Source organism: Platalea leucorodia (assembly GCF_965183815.1).
Source record: "Platalea leucorodia genome assembly, chromosome: 9".
Classification (NCBI taxonomy): domain Eukaryota; kingdom Metazoa; phylum Chordata; class Aves; order Pelecaniformes; family Threskiornithidae; genus Platalea; species Platalea leucorodia.
In genome coordinates this window covers 6,262,629-6,284,296 of record NC_138831.1, presented here as the reverse complement: position 1 = coordinate 6,284,296, position 21,668 = coordinate 6,262,629, and the positions used below count along the sequence as shown (strand labels likewise).

Genomic DNA, 21,668 nt, shown 5'->3' with positions numbered 1-21,668 from the left:
AATATATTTTGAAATTATTTTTTTGAGGTTTTGACTTTTGTGCTGTTGTGAGAGGGAAGACTCTTTAAAATCTTTTAAAAAGTCTCCTGAACAGGAACAATATTTCCATCCCAATGTGAGCTATGGATTCCTGACCATGTTACACATTGAAAATAAATCATTTTTCTAAGTTAAAACCTTTTGTAACAAATGGTTTAGAAAACTAACAATATTGGTCAAACCCAGGAGCTTCATAAAGAAGCAATTACCCTTTCACTTTTAGATAATCTGCCTTCTTCCCCTTGTATTTTGTTCTTTTAAAGCCTCAAATATTAAGAAAACCTGTCATTTTTAATGTTTTTAACTGGTTCCTCAAAAAGACAAAGAAAAAAAAAAGAACTTTATTCCTATTGTTAGAATGTCAGTACCTGGAGAGCCTTTAATTTTTTCCTTTATAAAGCTTTGAGTTGTTCTTTTTGAAGTTCAAATTCGGGAATAAAACAGAAGTCAAAATGGAAAGTATGTTTTCTATACAGCAAACTAATGGACTTAACCAGGAAAAAGCTGTGTTTAGTTCTAAGGCTTGTCACATAAAAGGAATTTTAACCTCTTAGGGGTTTCTTTTTTTGGTTTTCTTTTTTTTTTTTTTTTGACCCCCCCCAAAGGCCATTTTTCCAACATTTCAGAACCACAGAACATGTGTACCTTGGTAGTTGTGTGTGAAAATTTATAATGGGCACTTTGCAGAGTTGATCAGAATCCCACTGAAGGGAACACAGAGCCTGGCTTAGACCTTAAATGCAGAATTACAATAATTTAGGCTTCAAAGTCAAAATTCAGATAAAGCAAATAAAAATTGCTACAGTGCCTTTGGATTTCAGCCTCCACTCCAGGTGTATTAGTGGAAGAAAAATTGCATTTGAAGTGGTCAGCATGCAGATGTTGGCCATGTGCTTTTCTTTTCTTGTAGAATCTGAGCCCCCTCTGTCTGATCAACTTAAAGTCATTATGCAGTTAACAAATGCTCACTTTTCAGTAGTGACCCATAATCTTCAGTGTGAGCATATCCTTAAATACTTAGATGTACACGGGGAATTTGTACTTGTGCTTGGCACAATTGAACATAGCTTTGACAGTGTCCAGGTGCCCATTGCAGAACCACATTGCAGTAAATTACTCTGAATGCCAGTCTCAAAGGGCTCCAATTATCATGGTCTAAAAAGTCAATGAAAGAGTGAAAGAGATTTACAGAAATGCATGCAACCTTGACTGTTGAGGGCTGAGAGCTGGCACGTGTGTTTTAGCATCCTTGCTCTGATGGTGTGTAGAAACTTGTTGAACCATGCTTGCTTGGCCATGAGTCTGAGCTTTTCTAAACAGGTTACGATTTTAATAGACCAACAGGCAGAGGCTGTTAATTTGAATTATGGAGGAGGCTCACAGGCTTTGGTGCATTAAACAACCCGCTCAGGGTTGTGCAGGGAGTGGGCTGCTGTGCCCAATATATAAGGTCAAGTGATTGTGTTGAAATCATAGGTCATCCTTAGGTTTTAGCTCAGTTTGGGGGCAATGGGTCTGATCCACTGTTGCTTTACTGCTACTTTATGGTTATGCACTTCCACTAATATACCTGGAGTTTTAGTCTACTGTCTACTGGTAGTCTTTGGAAAATACTGACATTCCTAATTGTTTAATAAATCTTTAATGGAGCTTTTAGTGTGTGTGAGAGTATGCATATTGATTTGTGTATGCATATTTAAGTATTAGGGAAAAAAGCAAGGCGGCTGAGAGACTCCTGGAAGATCTAGAGAGAGGAATGTACGATTGCAGATTATAATAAGGTGTGAAGGTTTTCCACTCCTTAAAATGGAGAAGTTGACATATTAAATTGCATGTACTCTAATGATGTGGACTGACTCAGAGAATTTGAAGGAAATAACAGCTGTGCACATCAAAGCTTAAAAATAGAAACTTCATCAGTCAGTAGCAGTTTAGAATGAATGAAGAAATCACGAAATTATTAATTATGGTGGTTAGAGAAAGGAAACATAAAGTTCAAACTTTCTGAAGACAGAATGCTGTCTTCAATCATGCAGCATGTCTGCTGGGTATCAGCCCCTTGTCCTGCTGAGCCACTCTGTAAAGGTGGGGGCTGTTGCCCAAACATAGGCACCTTCTGCCATTTCAGATACCGTAAGATGACTCAGGCTTCCCACCTGGCTGACAGATATGACACAGGGCATATGGGAGACTCCTGCCCTTCTGGAGTGGCAGCTGGATGCCCTGAGGCATCTCAGATGGCAGTAGATGCTTCTGTCTAAGGAGTAATTGCACGTAGACATAAGTACAGACTCACTTTCACTTGCATCTTTAATACACAGTCACCTGAAGCACATCGGTAGTTCATAGCAGTGTTTGCAGTGGGTAATTGCAGAAAGCAATGAACAGTTTATCTGATTTTAAACGTAGGAGGAATTTTGAGGTGAATAGAGCATTTATCCAGATTAAAATCTGACCAGGATATAAAGTTAAAAACTATCCTACTATTAAAAACTGTAGTTAAAAACTATGATTTAAAGTTGCAGTGGATGATTGTTTTCTTAATGACCTCAAATCCATGAATTCATTCTAACATTTGCCTTTTTATATATTCATAGTTAAATATAACTTGAATGTTGTCCTAATTACATTCTCATGTTAATTTAGCTCTGATTCAGAATTTCTATCATTATTCTTTGTAGAATTATTTTGAAATGATGGAAAGTTCAGTGAAGATGCTCCAGTGTGTGATTGTGCCTTTGAATTATTTATCACATTCAAAGACAGAAATATGGTTAAAATCTAGTTTGAGTTGTAAATGAGTCTTGGTAATGTAAGGAGGAAGTGAAAATCCTTTTTGTAGAATGACATGGTTTATGGGCGCATCGTTTGATATTGCAGGAGCGCTTCGCAGCCCCACATGAGCAGAGCGCCTCGTGGCCTAATAAGAAAACATCCATTGCACCAACTGGCAAATGCTATCTAAGCAGATAAGACAGATAAAGTGTGGAAGAGGAGAGAGAGAGGTACAGATACAACTTGCCCAAACGACAGAGCGGATTAGAGGCAGAATTAAGAAGAGAAAACAGATGTCCTGCCTCGGTCACAACCAGCACTCACGTTGCTCTCTCTTCTCCCTCTGCTATGTGCTGTGGAAACAAAAGCTCTTGCAAGCAGCGTTTAGCCCGTGTTTTTCACAATGCATCACAGTGACAAGTAGTATAGTGTTAATATAAGGTTGTAGAAACCATGATTAATGCAAAAAATCATACTTGTGGCTGTGGCCCTGAGCTAGGTAGAGAACAATTGCTGGTGAGGCATGCGCAAGTCTGAGAGGGTGAGAAACTGCTGGGAAAAAATTCTAAAGGAGGAAAGGAAACTTGTCTTAATGTAAGCAGCAGTTTTGCTAGAGGTAAATGAAGGGAAATTCTTCATTTATAAATGGTTCGTTGACCCATGATAATAAAGCAGTGCTGCAGAAGAAGGATAATTATCTACTTAAGTATCAGATGCCCTAAGGGTAAAAGCTTCCCTTCTCTCCTTTTGAAAAATGAACTCAGATTAAACGAATGTCCTTTTTCCTGTTTTACTGTTGACATGGATTTCCTTTTTATGAGTAAAATTAATTAGTTTTTCTATTCCTTTATTCCTGGTATGGAAATCAGGTCTGCCAAGCAAGTTGCCAGCTCTTCCCTTGGGCCCTAAGTTCAGCCAATAGCATCCTTTATGGAGGTGCTTTGTACAGTGTGCTGGGAAGGCACAAATAAATTGCAGGAGTTTTATTATGCCCAGTAGCTTTCCAAGAGGCACAGCATTTTAGAACTAAAGCCCACAAAACTAGGCTTTTTGTCCCCATCCAGGATTGGTTTATTTCCAAGTACCTGCTTTCTAAATATGTTTTTCTCCTTTCTTAAATTTAATACCATAAGTTATAACAAGAGAAAAAGAGAATAGTGGTGGCATAGCTGATGCTGGACTAAAAAAAATGAGGGACAGATTTTCAAAGCAGATTAACATCCACAGCTGGGGCCGGTCTTCTGCTGTTCTGTTGGGAGCTGCTAGCTCTGGAGCTCGCTTGAAAAATCTGCTCCCACTTTAGCAAATATCCATTATAATCTTGTCTGTCCTCATCTGGACTCTGAAGAATGATCAAAACCTGCCCCTACTTCTTTACTTTCAGAATATGTCTGGTTTTCCCTCCGATCAGAATTATAAATGCAATTCCTGTCATAAACTTCGTGAATGTAAACATGTTGTCTCTGTGTTCATGGAAATAAATCATCTTTCACATGTATTAATCCTTCTTTATTTCAAATGTCTCATGCAGTTCTTGAAAATCAGGTTGATGTAACCTTTGTGTGAGCCTGTTAACTACAGAGCATCTCCTAGTTACATTTCCTGGAGTACGGAGAATATTTCTCAATACCTGCAGGCTTCAAGATGCAGTAAAAATAAAAATGACTGTAATACAATGGCATGGAACTTAATTTTCTTCAAATATTCCTTTGAACACTCTCTTTAATACTGAAAAAGTAAGAAGATTTTAATTTCCATAGCCTTTGGTCATGAAAGTTCAAGTGATGTTAAAGGTGATTTTAAGGTCTTTATTCTGCAAACACAATACTGTAAGTCACAAAAAAAAATCCTGTCTGCAGGGAATTGAAATGAGAATCAAGTCCCAAGTGCTTGCTTGTTGGATTTACACAACTGAGGCTCTGCTAAGAATTCTTCACCCTATTAATAATGTTACAAAATTGACTTTCAAGTGAGGAATCACAGTAATTACTAATTTCTGTGAACACAGCAGATCAGGTGACTGTGAATAGCGTCTGTGTACTTTCATTGTTTACTTTATAGCTTCATTTCACTGACTCACGAAGTGCAGTCACCAAGGTAGAATAAAATCAAAGTATATTTGCAGTGTCGTGAACACCACGCTTAAAAGGAAATAGTCTTAATTATCTTAATGTATTTCTAAAAACATGTAATATTTATAACAAGTGAGCATTCCTTGTGAATGGTAATTAATGTGATGTAGAAATAAGTGATCTGCTATTATCAGCATAGTGGCAGCTTTTTTCACATACAGGTACCTAAAATTAGAGGTGTAAAATTAAGATTTTGAAAAATACATACCGCATATGTGGAAAAGCATTGTAAAACTGCTGTCTCAGATCACACACCCAAACCCATCTTTAATTCCTTTGGCTTTCCTCCATTTTTAATCACAAAAGGAAATGTCTCTGACTTTCAGAGGTGTTGAATATGAGCATCTCTCCATCAAAATGGTAACTGAGTCTGTGAAAACTTTGCTTTTCTTTAGATGTCTCAGTAGTAACATATGGACCTTATTTTAGTCATTTTGCCCGTATCTGAGGATTTTGAGGAAACTTCTGAACAAAGCATCATATGATTCCCTGTATTTAGCCTTACGTTTTAGTTGCTCTTGCTGTAACCCTTGGAGAGGAGGAATTCAGGCAGTTCAAAAGTGCTCAGAAGCAGGTTACAGGCTAGGGATTGAGTCACTTGTCCTTCTGGACCACTCAGACTTGCGTTTGCGCCTTGACAATTCCACCTTCAGATGTCCTCGTTTGTCCTCTGCGGCCAGTGGAGCGTTTCCGTGACTTGTGTCCTGAGGAAGTGGCCGATTTATTTCATACGGCACAAAGGGTTGGCAACGTGGTGGAGAAACACTTCTGCGGCACCTCGCTCACCATTTCAGTTCAGGTTTGTAAACCAGTCAACTAAAAAAAAGTTTAATGGTTTGTTTTATCAAGCTTTCAACCTTCCTTAGTCCAATGACAGAAGGACATTCAAACTTCGAGGGGCAATAAATGCAAAATAATAATAATAAAAAAGCAGCACAATAACTGCATTGCAGTCTATCAGATTTGCCATTGAAATAAAAATAAGAGGCAAACCAGCAGAAAAGCATGGATAATTAATAACTGCAAAACTTTGGAATAAGCCTGCAAACACTCCCAAACGCAGTGCTTGCGAGTATTTCAGCAAATGCTCTTCCCTCAAAGAAGTGTTTGCAGGATTGAGCTAGAGAAGGCAGCCACATCTCACTGTTCAGCAGGTAACCCACGGCTTGTGATGGAAACAGGGAATTCCTGCTCATGGCTATTTGTATGCAGGCAGAGAGATGTAGCCATGTAAATATGTTATCAATTCTGACCTTTCAGTTATTTGTGCTGGGTGTTTTTATACCAAAAAAGATCTGTGTTTAAAGCAAATCAGGACACTAAGCCCGTTTCATTAGAATAAGAATTTAAGCAACCATGTTTTGATTTTATATTCACAAGGATCAGAAATCTATTGCTAGCTATTAAAAAATATGATCTGAAAGAATGAAAAATAACAACTCGTTTTTGTGGTCTAAGATACAGTTTCTCGCTTTGCCATGGCCTGATATGGAAAGGCGCCTTGTCCAAAAACTTTGTGTCGAATGTTGGACATGGCAGGAAAATGGACATTCGACATGGCAGGAAAATATGCTAAATTAACATACAGTGAAACTGGATGTAAATGATTATTGAGTAAGATTTCTGAAGCCCTGTGTGATCCTTGTTAGTTCCTCTAACCTGAAACTTGTCCCTTTGCTTACAGGATGGGCCCGAAGCTGGACAAACAGTGAAGGTGAGTGCTTATTATGCAGAATAAAAATTAAGAGGCAATTATAAGAACTAATAAAAGATCAAAGCTATTCATCTGCAGACCACTGCTGTATTGTTACTTTATCCTTGAGATCAAAAAATCCTAAGCGTACAATAGCTGTAAATACTTTTTATTGAAATTGCACAGGATAATGTTTACAGGTTTTCTTTCTAGACAAAAATTTTCAGTCATGAAAATATCTTTTCTAAGCTGCTGGGTGTATTTATGCAAGAAAAGCCTTAGAAAAGAGGCATCTGTTAAAGTTTTCTGTTTGTTTTGTGGAGAAAATATTGCCCTTCCATTCATAATCTCTTTGTTTGTCTTTTTATTGCCTAATGAGTTGTAGCTAATTATAGGAACAGTTAAACTGAACCACATTAAGAAAACAGACCTTTTGTCTATGCTTTCTCTCTACATATTCATATCACATTCTTGTTACTGAAGTTCAAATGTAATAGAGCCAGTGAAGCTTAAAAACAGATTTTAAGTGTACTTCTGAAAAAAAGGCAGGGGGGGTGGAGGGGAAGAAAAGGATTTATGATTATACTATCCACTTGAGTAATAACATAGATAACATCCAAGATGGCTCTCCAGCCATGTTTCACTGCCTCGTAATGCAAATGCAAATGCATGTGTAGTTAGATTATATGCCTGAACATTAGATAAAGGCTATTTTTTACATTTGGAATCAAAGGAAAGTCAAATATGGCTATGGGTTAGCACTTTGTAAAATCAAATTAGATGTCTCAAAGAAGCTGTTTGGGTTGATTAAGATAACTGTAACAACCAAATGATGGCTTATAGAAACATTTTACTTCTTTCCAATTTGCTGTATTGACCTTATTTTTCCTACTCCTTTTTGTTGCCTGCTTTGAATATTTAGCAGAGAGGTAATGGGGAGAGAGAAGAAGAAATTAGAAAATCCCCAGGCTTTGGGAAGCTGAGGAGTGATGAAGGAATGTAATACAATTTACTTCAGTACTGTGACAAAACAGATTCCTTGGCTCGTGACTTAGTGCATTGGGTGGGTTTCACTGGGAATGCCTGTTGATAGGTGAAAGTCTCAGTTTAAATACTTTTCAAAGTAAATTTTGTCATTAATGCCAATGTTTTAACAAGCAGATGACAGGATTTCTTTTAATATCTTGGGCAAATGTTTTTTTCCATGTAAAGAAAAGGTTTATAGGAATGATTATATTAAAGTGTGAGAAAATTGGCTAGTATGAATGAGCAAAACTAGATGCAAAAATTCTCATCTTCTGTGATTGTGAACAAGAACAAATGCTTATGTAGGCCTTAAAAAGGCAAGAAATTCTGTATCATCTTGCATTCGTACTGGAGACAAAGAGCATTAAGTGTTTATCCAATACATTGCAAAATGGTAGCCACCCATCGTGCTTTCTCTTCAGACTCTTAATAAGCAATGAGATGAAAATGACCCGCTCTTACAGCTGTGAACCCCTAGACTCTGTAATAAAGAGTGTGTATTCATAAATCAGAGGTTAGCAGTTTGCATTTTTCTACTTTTCTGCATCATTGGGCAACACTGTAATTTATCATCATCACTTTGGGATGTTTATCATCCAAAAATGTCAAAAACTATTTTCTTCAGAGAACTTAGAGCTTTCAAAACTTGAACTGGGGAAGAAATAACTATGATCAAGATCATCTTTAAAGTGAACAACAGGGGGGATACATAAATAGCTGGTTCCATTTAAACTGTTTTTAGTCAGGAAGTTTGAAAAACCACCTATGTGATCTACAAATAATTTATGAACCTTAAATTCAATGTGTCATGTGTTTCTGTATGTCTTTTTCTTCATGTATCAGAATGCACAATAATCCAGTCTTCCTCTAAGGGAACTGTTAATTAAAATTTCTGGAACAGACTAAATGTTAGAAAAACATTCTAATAGTAAGAATAGCAAAGCATCACGATAAATATCCAAGGGAGTTTGTGGAGTGTCTGTTTCAATAGGGTAGGCAAGCGTATGTCAGGAGCTAATTAGGTGTAGCTGATCTTGCTTTGAACGGGGTCACACACCAGATGGCTTCCAGCGTCCTTTCCAGTAGTGTTTTATATAATTCTGTATACCTGTATAAATATAGGCTACTGTATGTGCTATGTAGGAAAAGAATTACAGGAAGCAAGGAAAGAGCACTGGCTGTGAAATTGGTCAGTGCAAAGCTTTACTACAAAATGGGAAGAGGTATCAGCCTCACTGAAGACAAAAACTGACTGAGAAATTTAATCTGAAAAAAGATTAGGAAATTCTTTCTTTGTCAACAAGAAGAAATGGTAATCCATGTCCAAGAAAAATATGGGACCTCAGTCTGAGTCTCAGATCTTTCTTTGCTATGGAGATGCCAAAAATTATATGTGCAATGCATGTACCAGGTTTAAAGGAGATTACCCTTTCAGTGTGATTTTGGGTAGAAATCAGTGATAAGATTGTCTGCCAATGTTACATGTTCATTGTGCTGGTGTGAAACCCGCTGGTGTGTGCAGGTTTCAGTCAGATGTACCACGTACTGCAGTGTCAGGATACTTTAGTGGTGCCTCTTGGGCCACTTCCTAGTTACCTCATGGGAAGCTGTTTATAACCCAACATGTAGCTCTGTTATTGCTGTACTCTCTTCCTTGTGGATGTGGTCCTCTGAATCTAAGCTAGCAGAGCCTGCAGAACAGCGTTCTAGGAAAGCTTATGGTCCTTTCAAATTCCCCCATTATTGCAGTCTATGTGTTTGCACTGGATGGGTCTTTGGAAGAAATTATACTTATACCTGACCCTCAGCTCACCAATACTTTGGAAGTATAGATGGGTCTTTCTTATCCTTTAGCAGCTGAAAATATACATTTGGTGAGGAATTCTGAACAATATCCCAGATCTCAGACCATAAAATAATACAATATATTGCATCATAATCTTTTTCATAGCTGTCCACAGATTGTGCCTATTCCAGCCCCGTCACCTATTTATGAGAAGGACGAATGTCCCTCTCCAAAGGTGGTCACAGACTTGCACACTTGGTGTTTTACTGTAAGACGTTCTTGCACAAAGTCACGACAGAGAACCTGAGCAGTGTGTCAGCAAGCATAACCATCTTCCAGCATTAAAGACATTTTGAATACTTACTTCTTACTTGAGAAAGGAAGGAAATTATGTTTAGGTCCTCTTTTAAAGAATATTTACCTCTGCAATTTTGAGCTCTGTTTTTCTTGGAGAACACAAAACCCATGGTGTCTTTGTGCCAGGAATGGAGGGTGAGTTTCATGCCGGTTCTGTTTGAGAATGCTTTAAATATCCAGGCAATTTCATGGATCAGGGAAATCAGCTCTGCATCTTAATGCACGGCTCTTATTGCTATGTCAAGTGAGTGGCGTTTCAAGATTTTCCCAGAAGGCTATAAAATTATAGCCTTCAACATCAAGTCAGCAAATGCTCTAGATGCCTTGGTGGATGTATAGCATAGTGTAGAATAAACTCTCAGGTTTACCTTTTATGTGAGATTCAATCACAAGAAACTCCATGTACTCTGTACTCCGTAAAGGCTAAACAAATCAAGCTGGTAGGAGCATGATGCAACTAATTTATCTGTAGAGACAAGATAATATTGCACAGCAAGTGTCCATTGCACAAACACATACGAACACATACTCTATTTTGCAGCAGTGTCGAAGTCTCCAGCAGCTCAGCACCTCCACTGTTATCCATGAGTAAGTGCCTGTTTGCCAATTACAGGTTCACCTAAATAAATGAGAAAGTGAGGCTGATGGTGGCAGTATGGGTATATGTGCAGAAATTTATTTTATATGTCACACATTCCACTAATTATTCTACACCGAGAAGATTGTCTCACGATTATTTTTTGATGTACATGTTTTTCTTTCCCAGATGTTTGTTTTTTTTTTTAATGCTGTGTTAAATGAAGCCACCTGGCTTGCATTCTTTAGAAATCTTAACCTGAACTGTGGAGTCTAGGGTTTATTTGAGCCCACAGCAGACTGCTCTTTCATACTATTTACTTATTTCTGGACCTGAAGTACTGGACTTCAGGTTTGAGTCTTTAAATTTAATCAGATCACATTGCAGACTGATTGCATCAGAAGGATTAAATTCACTAACTGCAATACTTTTGATGCCTCAGCCTGCTTTCCCTGCAGACTGGCAGATGTGAGTCCTTGTTTAATGGAGTATTGGAAGCCACCTTTTGCTCTCTTAAAAGAACAAAAAAAGCTGGTGTTTGAGAAATGCAAAGATTTTTCTTACCTCTAAACAAATCTAAAAATTCAAGCAGAAAAAACATGGAAGAAAGAAACAAGTTTTTGAAAACCAGATTGTACTAAAACCTGTGAACAAATGGTCTTGTTTGCTTTACTCTCAAGAACCATGATTCTCTTGCAAGCTTGTGGGATGTCCAGAAATGATTTGATGAAGTACATCAGTGTCTTTGAATTGCTTTGAGAACCACACTGATAGTATTTGGTTGGAGAATATGTAATATTGCAGATAGGTAATTGGTACAGCAAATTCAGTAGTCTCAGGGCTGCTATGTCTCTTTTGAGCTCATAATTCTCTTTATATTTCAGTACTATACATAGATTGGGGTGGGTTTTGGTGGGCTGTTAGTGGTGTATACTGCCCCTTACAGAGATGGGGAAGCAGCAGGGGCATCCAGATAGTTTGCCCCCCCCTCCCTTAAAGCCTTTTGCTAGCTCATTGTTTTCTACTCATGCTAAATAATAATTCTTGCCCATTCCTTCAAGGCCCTTTTCAAAATCTGCCTTGTGTTGCCCTAATTCGCCTTTCAGTCCCTTGGCCAGACCTATGTTTTCTATGATGTAATTAATGGATATAGCGCTAGAGTCCCAATTTCCTCTTTGCTTTCTCAGGTCCTTACTTCTGTTCATTACAGGTAACATTTAGTTTTTGATTGAACTATAAGCTTTCCAGGAAAAACATCATATTGCTTTTTTGTTTGCCATGCTTATAGTCCAAAGAGTCACTGGTGGATCTGTAAACCCTCCCTTAATACAGATAATAATATGCAGGACCTAGAATGAAAACGGTTCTTAAGGCCCCCCTAATTTGTACAGATCAGTTCCTGTACTTAAAACATGGTAACAGTTGACGAAAGTAAGAGGTGTCTGTGTCCAGTATACACCCATGTAAAGATATAGAGATTTTTTGAAGACTGAAAGAGATGAAAGAAAATTGGGAATGTGGAAACCGCCTAGTGATTGATGGACATGACACCATCCTAGCTGAGAATGCCAAAGGCTCCAAGGCACTGATAAATTGAAATGATGACCTGGATAATGAAGTCTGATCTAGAAATATTGGGTTGTGAAGTTCCCTGAAGGGATGGGGACAGAAATTTTTGAAAGGTTCTCTTTAGCAGTGAGTTATGATGGTTCTGAATCTGGATGATTTTGAATTTCCAGTAGTGAATGTCATGACATGCTGTACCCCTGACTTGTAAAGTAATATCATTCTCTGTCCCTGGACAAACACAGAATGGTCTGTATGGACTAGAATGTAAAGAAAAAAACCAAAACAAAACAGGATTAAAAATGTGCAACTATAAATGAGGAAAGTAAAAGAAATTTCAAAATATCTAAGTTGAAGAATGGTAATGAGAAGGAAGATTTTATTATTCCATGCCAGGAATTCTACCCTTCTTTCCTGCCATATGGATTTCTTAGATGAATATTCACTTTAGGTAGTTTAATTCCAAAAATACCCCCAGAGCTAGTCAGAGTTATTGACACTGTCTAAATTAAACTATAACAAGCAAGTAAGTGGGCTCAAATGCTTGTTTAAATTGCCTTGGTGTACAGATATTAATAGTCCTACAGCTCTGTTGGCCACATCCATCATCTAGCTCTTCCCTTGCTGGGCATGATCCCCTTCAGCAGCAGACCTGCAGAGCACTGGCCACTGGCTTTTTTCTTCTCCCAAAGGTCAACGGGTGAGAGCTAAACTGTGGGTGACGCTTGCAGACCTGCAGTGGAACTTGCATGTGCGTAACACGAAGGGTGTGTGCACTTTCCGGAATGCGCATGGGAGCACGGATGTGCCTGTCCCAGTCCCCAGCAGCCACACCACATGTCAGCAGAGCCCTGCAAGCCCCAGGAGAGGCTGGGGCTGCCGGTGGCTGTGCCAGCAGCTAGTCCAAATGGAAAAGCGAGCAGTTTCCCCACGGAGCCTTGCTCTTGCTGGGACACGGCTTCATGCTGCTCATAGTGACCTGACTGATTACTGCAGGGAAGGGTTAAACACTGCCAGGGCTCCTCACGCTCTGCCCTTCTGTGCAGCTCCAGGAGAGCCTCCTCCTGCTTTGACAAAAGCATTTTAAACATACTTTTTTTTTTTTTTTTTTTTCCTGGTATGTGTTCAGATATTTACAATTTTCATGACAGAAGAATCTTGAACAAATCAGTCATTCAGAAGGGTTTATTTGGGAGGTTGAAAGCTCTTCAATTTTTTTCTTTTTTTTTTTTTCTATAAGCAGAGTTACATTTCAAAATGAGAAAGTATTTCTAGCTGAAAGGTGGAAAAGTTTTCCTTTGTAAATGTTATAACAGGGTATTTTGATACCAAAAACTTTTTCTTCATTAAAAAAAAAAACCCTCTTTTGGAAATGCTTTCTGGTTTACTGAAGTGGCATTTTGTGACAAGGAAAAAAAAAAAAAAACAAAAAAACCAAAAAACCAAAAAAAACCCAAAAAACAAACAAAAACCAATATGGGGAGGGGTATTGAGAAATCCATGAATTGCTCTACATGCTGTTCTTCATTTGCCCCACAATGACTGAGAATAGCATCAAAAATCCTATGTTTTAATTAGAAAGTATCTTTCACTTCTTTGTTCCCATGTTACAGCAATATGTTTTGCATTTAAATCATTCTCTGTCTCAGAGTATGTACAATCGATCAAATGCCACTCTTGAGTACAGGTCCTACAAATACCCTATTGTACTGTAAATGCAAAACCTCTAGAACTCCCAGACAATGCATGAGGTCTAAAAATCATTAAGAGCATAGTCAAGGCTGTCTGATTAATTTTTGTGTGGTTAGTGTATGAATTTTTTTCCAAGCTGCATCTCATCTATAATACTTTTCCTCTTTGTCAAGCTCATATCTTATAAACCTCTTCATTTAACAGGGAATGCTTTCTTTCCTTTTTTTTTATTTTTTGTTACAAAACACTGCTTTCAACCATCATGTAACTCACCAAGAAATGTGCAAAAACATTCTCGTTTAATTCGGATGTGTAACTTGATGCTGTTCTGTGTTTTGTAGTAGGTGAGAATTGTTTATTAAGCAAGTGTTGCAAAGCTAGATTTCAGTTTAATTGGTTTCTTTCTAAAAATTAATATAATGCTTTATAACAGAATATTGTGTGCCAGTGCTCTGACCTCTTGTCATTTTGCACGTTTGTCTTTGCATTCTTACCTACCAGCTACTGCTTTTGCTTCCTCCAAAGGTCCACCATAAAAGTATTCCTATGCTGACCACAGATTAGAAGGGATGTCAAAGGGTCATGTGCAAAACAGACTTCTTTTCTTCATGCCAATGTGTGCCTTCTATAAGCAGGCATTTACCCATGCTTAAACTGTTTTGTGGTTGAGTTTATTGCGTGTTCTTGCCCAACGGCATTTTCAGTTGACTGATCTGTGTTAAACTTCGGTGCCTCAGCTGTCTGGCTGGATGCTGTGACGTCCAGGTCTCCCAGGGAAAGGCAGAATCACAGTGCTTTGCTCGTGTTAATGACCCAGTTTCAGCCAGACAAAGGGAGCCCATTTATTAGAGTCCTTGGTGCCTTATCAATGCAATAATAAAGAAAATGTTAAGTTGGCTCCATATTTTTTTTCCCTTAAAGTCACCTCCGCTTATGAAAATGAAAGAGCTGTCTACTTAAAGCTGTCCCTGCAGCTCCCCAGAGAGCCTGCACAGCTTGAATGAGTTTGTTGCTTAAAAATGTCAATAGGGAAAGAGTGTATGTAATGTTTTTGCATGAGATAGCAAGGGAATGGAGGCCTTTCCTAGCCCTGAAAGAGTAGGTGGTTACACTGCCTGTAACCTATTGAAATTCTAAGCACATCTGAAATACAAGTCCATGCATTTTAGTCTGTTCTGGCAGCACCATGTTAGCCCACATAGGACTTTCTTTCAGAGAAAGAAAAGCCTCTGCCTGAAATGATTTAGAAATGGAAAACTAAGGTTAAAATAATAGAATAAAACTTGCTCAGCAAGCTCCAGACAGGATGACAGGATGAAGAGTATGTAATATTTTTGCTGTTTTTTAAAAAAAAAAAAAAGTCAAGTAGTCTGGATACTGCAGTGGGTTTTTTTGTATCATGCTTGTTGCAAGCCAGGCTGGACAAGCCAAGAGCTTCTTGCAAGATAAAGCAAAACTCCTCTCTCAAGCCTCTTTTCCCCCATCCCTCCTGAAAGCTGCTTGGGTGCCCTCTGGCAAGACCACTCATACACAGAGTCATTCCATAAAGCTAAGCTGTAGTTTGAAAGAATTTGAAATATGCCTTTAAAATCCAGTCTCTGGGAGCTTTATCCAATGGTCCCTCCTCATTTGGTTAGCAGTAGGAAAAGCCCATGCTGGCTGGTGATGGAAGCGTTGCTGAAATAGCCGTTGCTGAGGCTGAACGAGAACGGATGCCAGTGCACCTATTGTGTGGTGCTCACCATTTTGTGTTTTCCTTTCACTTGTTTGTAGTGATGGGAGTAAAAACCTGCAGCTTATGCAGTGCTGCTCACGTGGTGACTCCACAAGGCAGTATCTCCACTAGTTGTGTTTTTCAGAGGTCTATGACTCCACACTGCTGTTTTCTGTTTTACTGTTTTGGTGACAGCTATTGAGCAATGCTTTGCTGCTTGCACTGTGGTGCTTTTTTAGGCAAGTGAGGTGTAGCACTCCCTGAAGAGCTAGAGAAGCACTCTAAACCCCTTCCCTTTTGCAGAACTCTGGATGGTGGTGTCTCCAAGTGGATTGCACACACATACATGTACCAAATGTTGAGAGATGTGTCTTCAAAAAGAGAAAGGAATAATCATGAAACAAAGCCTGATTCTTAAATGTAGGCAGTTACCTGGTAAAATCAGGTTGGTAGGTTTATCTTCTTCTCAGTTTTGGATCACATAAAAGAAATCAGCATCTATGGATGCGGTTCGGCACAACTGCCAGACCTTTTCTGGAGAGAAATTCCCTGCTTGACTAGTAGATATGTTGCCAGTCAGGATTAAGATTTTTTTCAAAATTAGTTATTCTTTGTCTGAATTAGCTGCCCCTGCTTATGATTTTCTTTCAATACATAAATACTCTGCAGCCCCTTGATTTTGAAGGAAAAAAAACCCTGCAACTTTCAAATAGTAAAGTCTGTAAATAAAAGCATTTCTGGGTATTTTTAAATTTCTTTTCATGTATTAATAGTTCAAATTTCTAGGAATGATGCTACAATGGGCATAAATTGGGGAAAACCAAATGAATCTTTTAACAGTTACACTGTCCCCTTAACTGAGACTACAGACAGAAGATTTAAGGAGAGAAGCTTAGATTCCCTACTGTAACACAGTTACCTACTTTGGAGATAAACTGTTCACTTTCAGAGAGGAAAATTCACCTGTCATAATTAGCCAGCTGAGGAAAATTCATCCTGAAGCTTTCTTTTTTACCATTAGGTCTCCACACAGTCTTTTCCATCACAGACTGCCTTTTTCTGGAGTCTGAGATGCCTCAGTTCTTCTCAGGAGTTCTCAGTCCCTTGCTAGGTGCAGCAGACTGATAATTCAATTTTACCAAGCAAATTGTTGTGGCAAAAGTGATTTAAAGAAGGGCCATGTCATTATTCCTGTTTTGTTGAGCAGATGAAGAGGCTGGGGTTGATAATAGCTCTGTCCGTCAGAGGCAGCGCAGAGTCGTGGGGCACTGCCATGGTCTGGCCATGCCAGGAGAGCTCGCCTGTATCCATGACATTTTGTTGTTCCCCAAGTTTTACATCTGCACCGTGTCTTGCTTCTGTCCTGAGCTTTTCTCTCTCCCATTCCTACTCCCTTCTCACATGACCTGGGGCTTGGCTTTGTGCAGGGTGCCAACGAGATCCTTCACTATGGCGGTCCCAGGGAGAAGGGACAGCATGCCCAAGGGGAGAACCCTGAGAAACTCGTTTGTTTTTCATCATGGATGAAACCCATTAAGGCTATGTCTATGTGGACAGATGCAAACAGGCTGGATTTGTTAGCATGGGCTCAGGTCTGGGCTAAGAGGCTGCCTCTGCTTCTGGACTGGGAATGACATGTGCAGTCAGAACAAATTTGTTTCTGCCCGTACCCATATGCAAGGACCAGTGCTAAGTGTGGTGTGTCCGTGCACACATCTCCTCTAAATAAATCCTGCCCAGTGGAGCACTTCAGAGCAAGTCTCTGCGGCCAGGAGCAGTGGAAATCAATACCCTGTGGTAAAGGCAGAAGATTGGAAAGACATCCTGTGTTTGCTAGATTGCTCAGGTCTTTTGAAGGGGAAAAATGGTTTCTCCTTTGGTAATCTCCTAGCTTATTATCTCTGAAAAATCAAACCATTTTCTTTTCTCTTTCATTTATACTTTTTGTGAGTTACCTCCTTCATTGCTACCATGAAAATCTTCATTTCATGTTGTCTGCCTGGCATCACTGATCCAAATTCTCTCTGTGAGAGGCTGGAAGAGAATAAACTAGAGCAGATGGAAAGTGCTCATGTGAATGATTGTCTTGAACTTGCTTGTAAAGATGTTGAAATCTGAAATGCTCAATTCCTCTGTCTGATTTCATGAACGTTGAATTTCTCTGTCTGATTTCAAGTCTGGTTTTTAGTATTTGAAGTAAAGATAATGCCCAGAGGTAGCACTTTATTTTTCTTCTTTTTTTCCTTTTTTTTTTTTTTTTTGATGGAGCTGTGAATGAGCTTTATTAGTTCTCTACTGAGAAGGTATAGAAAAGACAATAATACTGTGGTGTTTTCTCACCTGGCCTTCCAGTACACCTCAGCTGGAGCAGAGTTGTCATTAGGGGGTCATCAGTCTGCCCAGATTGAGGAGTGGATCAGTTCACACCATACTTAATGGATGCTTTTTTCTGCAAATAAGTCATCTCTGAACTCAACAAAAGCCATTCTTTCAATTGTGGCCTTTTGGTGAGGCCACCCTGAGTTACATTTAGAATAATTAGCAGAATATGAATCTGTTCTTCGATTCTCTGAGTCCCATGTAAGTAGAAAAACCTTGGTGTCTGGGGCTAGGTTATTCTCTGGTACAAATGGTTCAGTTCACTTGTGAAAATATGTGGACTAAATCAATGGAGCTTTTGCCATTTCTATACAAACTTTTTTGACACTACTTGTGTAAGCAACTCTTTGATTTCATCTAGTTTATCATTTAATCCTACAGTTATTAGTCATATGTATAAATCTAGTAATTCCGAATGCAAAATAGCATTTTGAGAAAATAACCTATTAGGCATAATTTGATATAGTGTTTTTATTTTTTTCTTTAAATATCTTCCACTTCACCTGAAGAAGTTCACTGTTATAGTAACTATCAAGTAAAAAAAATAGTAAGGAAAAAATCCCAGAATTTATTAGGTTCTAATAAACTCCCCTCAGTGCACATACATTTAGTATCTTTCATTAACATTAATGAGAATTATGCATGCATCCTGGGGAGAATAGGCGCTGTTGTTTTATTTCTTTTCCTTGTTTTCAGTATTAAATCTTGTCCTGCATTCAGTTCTATAGGGCATACATGCATTCCTGCTGCTCAATTATTTGTTCTACTTAATATATACAGTTTGAGCACCTCCTTTTGCATAGTGAAGGTAGAAAGTTCATAAATTAAAAAAAAATCTAACAGAATTTGTGGACACACATAGAAACAAGGGATGTGCAAATTAATGAATTAATAGATTGCTATTGATTACCAGTAAGGCCTAATTAAATAATAAATTTTCCCCCACACAATTACTTGTTTCGTGTTATTAAATGATCAAATCCATAACTAGTTTGGAAGCTCAGGCTCATAGAATGAAATGAGGTGCTCAAGAGAGCAAAGTTGTGTTTTGGAGCAACAGAGACAGAGGCAGGGCCTAGTTACATGGATTTATGATTTAATTTTCTGTGTAATCTGATTTAGTGTAACTATTGAGTTTCTAAAAAAATGAACTTTGATTAGATTTTGTTGACAAAAATAAATACAAAATATAGGATAGTTTATTCATTATCTGTAGCATATTGAGAGAAGTGACTCGTGGGTATTTCTGTACCTGAAGGGGCCTTTTTTCCCCATTTCCTGCGCTTTTAGCTGTATTCCACAGCAGTCAGTCATCCTCCAGGCCCCATCCAGGTGTAGTACATTACAAAAATCCAAAATCCAGAGGATACAGAACTAATTTCTGTGAGAAAATTAATTTCATATAAATAACAGCTTTATCATTCCTCATTTCTGAGGTAGGCATCAATATTTCATAGAGAGTATTAAGTATGCGAAGGTCCTGGGAAGAAGACGCGTTGGAGAAGGAAAGTAAGCAAATAAAGCTCTTCAGTTGGACATACTTTCACTTAATTGGGAGTTTTAAGAGCAGATCGTGGGAGCAGGAAATGAGTCTTTCAGCTAATTCCCTTCTGCATGAAAAATGCTGCGTGCCAAAACACTGCTGTCCACGGTGAGAAAACTCCTTGGGGGTAATTCCTCAGCACAGCGCCGTGCCACAGCAATGCCCTGATGGCATCTGTGGCTCAGGTGTTGCCTACCTGGTTGGCTTTGTAATTAACAGCAGATTGCAGGACGAGCAATGGCATCTCGTTCATTAGCGGTTAGGGCTGTGTTTTGCTTGCATTTGCTGGGCTTGCCTGGCAGCGGATTGAAGCAGGGAGACAGATTGCTTGTTCCGTTATAGAAAGCGCTGAGCCTACCTGCGCAGGAGCCTGCACATCTGTACGGACCTGGGTATGCGTTTAGTTGCTGTTGTGCTGGGGAACATGCTATCGCTGAGCTAGCTCACTGCAGCTAGGCTAGCGGTAGGATTTAGTAGAGCATATTGCCTTGGGCAGAGCACTGTTCTAGGTTGGCTTTACTTGATGGAGCATCTTTGTGCGATGCCCTGAAGACTATGCTTACAGTTACAAATCCTAGCTTTGACTTGCCTGAAGCCAAGCTGCTGCTTTTGTGGTGCAGAGCCAGCGAAGCGCTCGCTCCCCTCGCTGTGATGACTGCACGCCAGTGGGTGCTGTTCACTGGCAGCGTGTGCAGTCATGGTCCTGACAGAGAGGAGTGTCCGAGCAATGACCGTTCAGAGATTCATGGCTTCACTCAAAACTCTCTGAGCTCAGCGCAGGGATTCAGCACTCAGGGGACTTTGAACCAGCCGTACATGAGAAGAGCCGAGGTTGACCTTTCGTGAGAACTGGAAGGCTTTCCTTTGCTTGTTCCTTACATAAAACGCGTGGACCCATTTTTTACATCCCTCTTCCACTTCTTTCCATTTCTGATGATCAGTATGTCAAGTTTCCATATCAGTCTTTCTAAGTATTTGTTGAACACCTGGATACGTAAGCAAAAAAGTTGTTCTGTAGTTGCCTGCCTGGATGACTATAATTAGCAGCAGATTGCAATGAATGACGTCCTGTTCCTTAGCGGTTAGGGCTGTGCTTTGCTTACATTGCGTTGACTTGACCTCAGCAGGTCCAGGCTGGCAAACAGATGTCAGCTCTGTTCAGTAGAACGTCTCCTGGTCACTCCAGTAAAAAAAGACATGTGTGTATAGAAGTGAAAGGCAGAATATTTGCACTAACCGTTGAGTGGAACATGCAAACAAATTTCAATAGGCAGACAAAGACAGGCTGCAAACCCTATTGGGAAATGATAAATTGCTGTTAAATGTTATAATTATCCCGTGACATTCAGGACTGAAACTTAACTAAATTTTACTGAAAACTTAAAAAATAATGGGGGAGGTAATATGATTTAATAAATTAGCCACAGAGTAAGTGAAAAAATGAGAACACAACAGAAAATGAGTATTTATCTTTTACCGGTGTATAACAGGCTCTGTTAAAAAATGTCAGAAAGTGAAGAAGAGTTTGTTAGACAAATTATAATTTTAATTGCAGACGTAATTGATTATACTCAGCATGCTCATTAGGTTAAGGGAGAATATGAGTCAACTCTCAAGGTCATTACAGTAATAGATATTGTAGGCATGTAATTTGTGATAAGCTGGTTCGTGAACATCTAATTGCTCATTCATGGCAGTGTGTCTGGCACTTTTACTCCCCAAACACCTCTTTGTCCAATTTATTTAACACCCCTTAATATTCCAGGGTCAAATTTACTACAGGAGGCATCAAGCAGTGAATTTTCAACCTCCAAATTATTACACCACTTCACCCTTTTTGTGCCTCAAAGACAGAGCCTGCATTACTAAAAATTAGTGGTCTGGCACTAAGCAGGGTACATCACAAATAGAAATCCTCACCCACAGAGACAAGCTAGAATTTCTCATGGAAAACAGCTGTTCCCTGCCCTCCCCAATGGCAGTCCTACATTAGAGTAGGATGCCAAAAGAGATGGTCTTTTTAAAAACTTCTTCTTTGTATTGTTCCTTGGAAGAACATACAATAATAGTATCTTGTTAACTCTTTTGTTATTATTTCATTTCAAGACTTTGACAGAAAGTCATTAATATTAGCTGTCTCTTTGCCTGAAAATCAATTGGAATGCCACTTATCAGTTCTTACAACCAGAAAAAATAGAAAGAACCACTTACAACTTATATCAACTATAAATACAACTGTACCTCACTTTGATATAATGCTTTATATTCTTAGGTGTCAGAGAATGAATCACTGTCCTAATTACTGAAATCCAAGTAGTCGGAGTCACTTGTCCCAGGGCCAGGCAACAGCACAAGGGTGGCACTGGGAATTGAAACCAGGCATCCTGAG

General features: G+C 39.0%; 1 protein-coding gene across 1 annotated transcript in view; it reads left to right on the top strand.

Moving 5' to 3' along the window:
* FHIT (fragile histidine triad diadenosine triphosphatase) overlaps window positions 1–21,668 on the top strand; it is a 493,316-nt gene that overhangs the window by 341,428 nt on the left and 130,220 nt on the right. Inside the window, exons 3-4 of the mRNA XM_082322071.1 lie at window positions 5,600–5,745; window positions 6,631–6,660. Coding sequence (XP_082178197.1) covers window positions 5,600–5,745; window positions 6,631–6,660 — 176 coding nt within the window. The remainder of the gene's footprint in view (window positions 1–5,599; window positions 5,746–6,630; window positions 6,661–21,668) is intronic.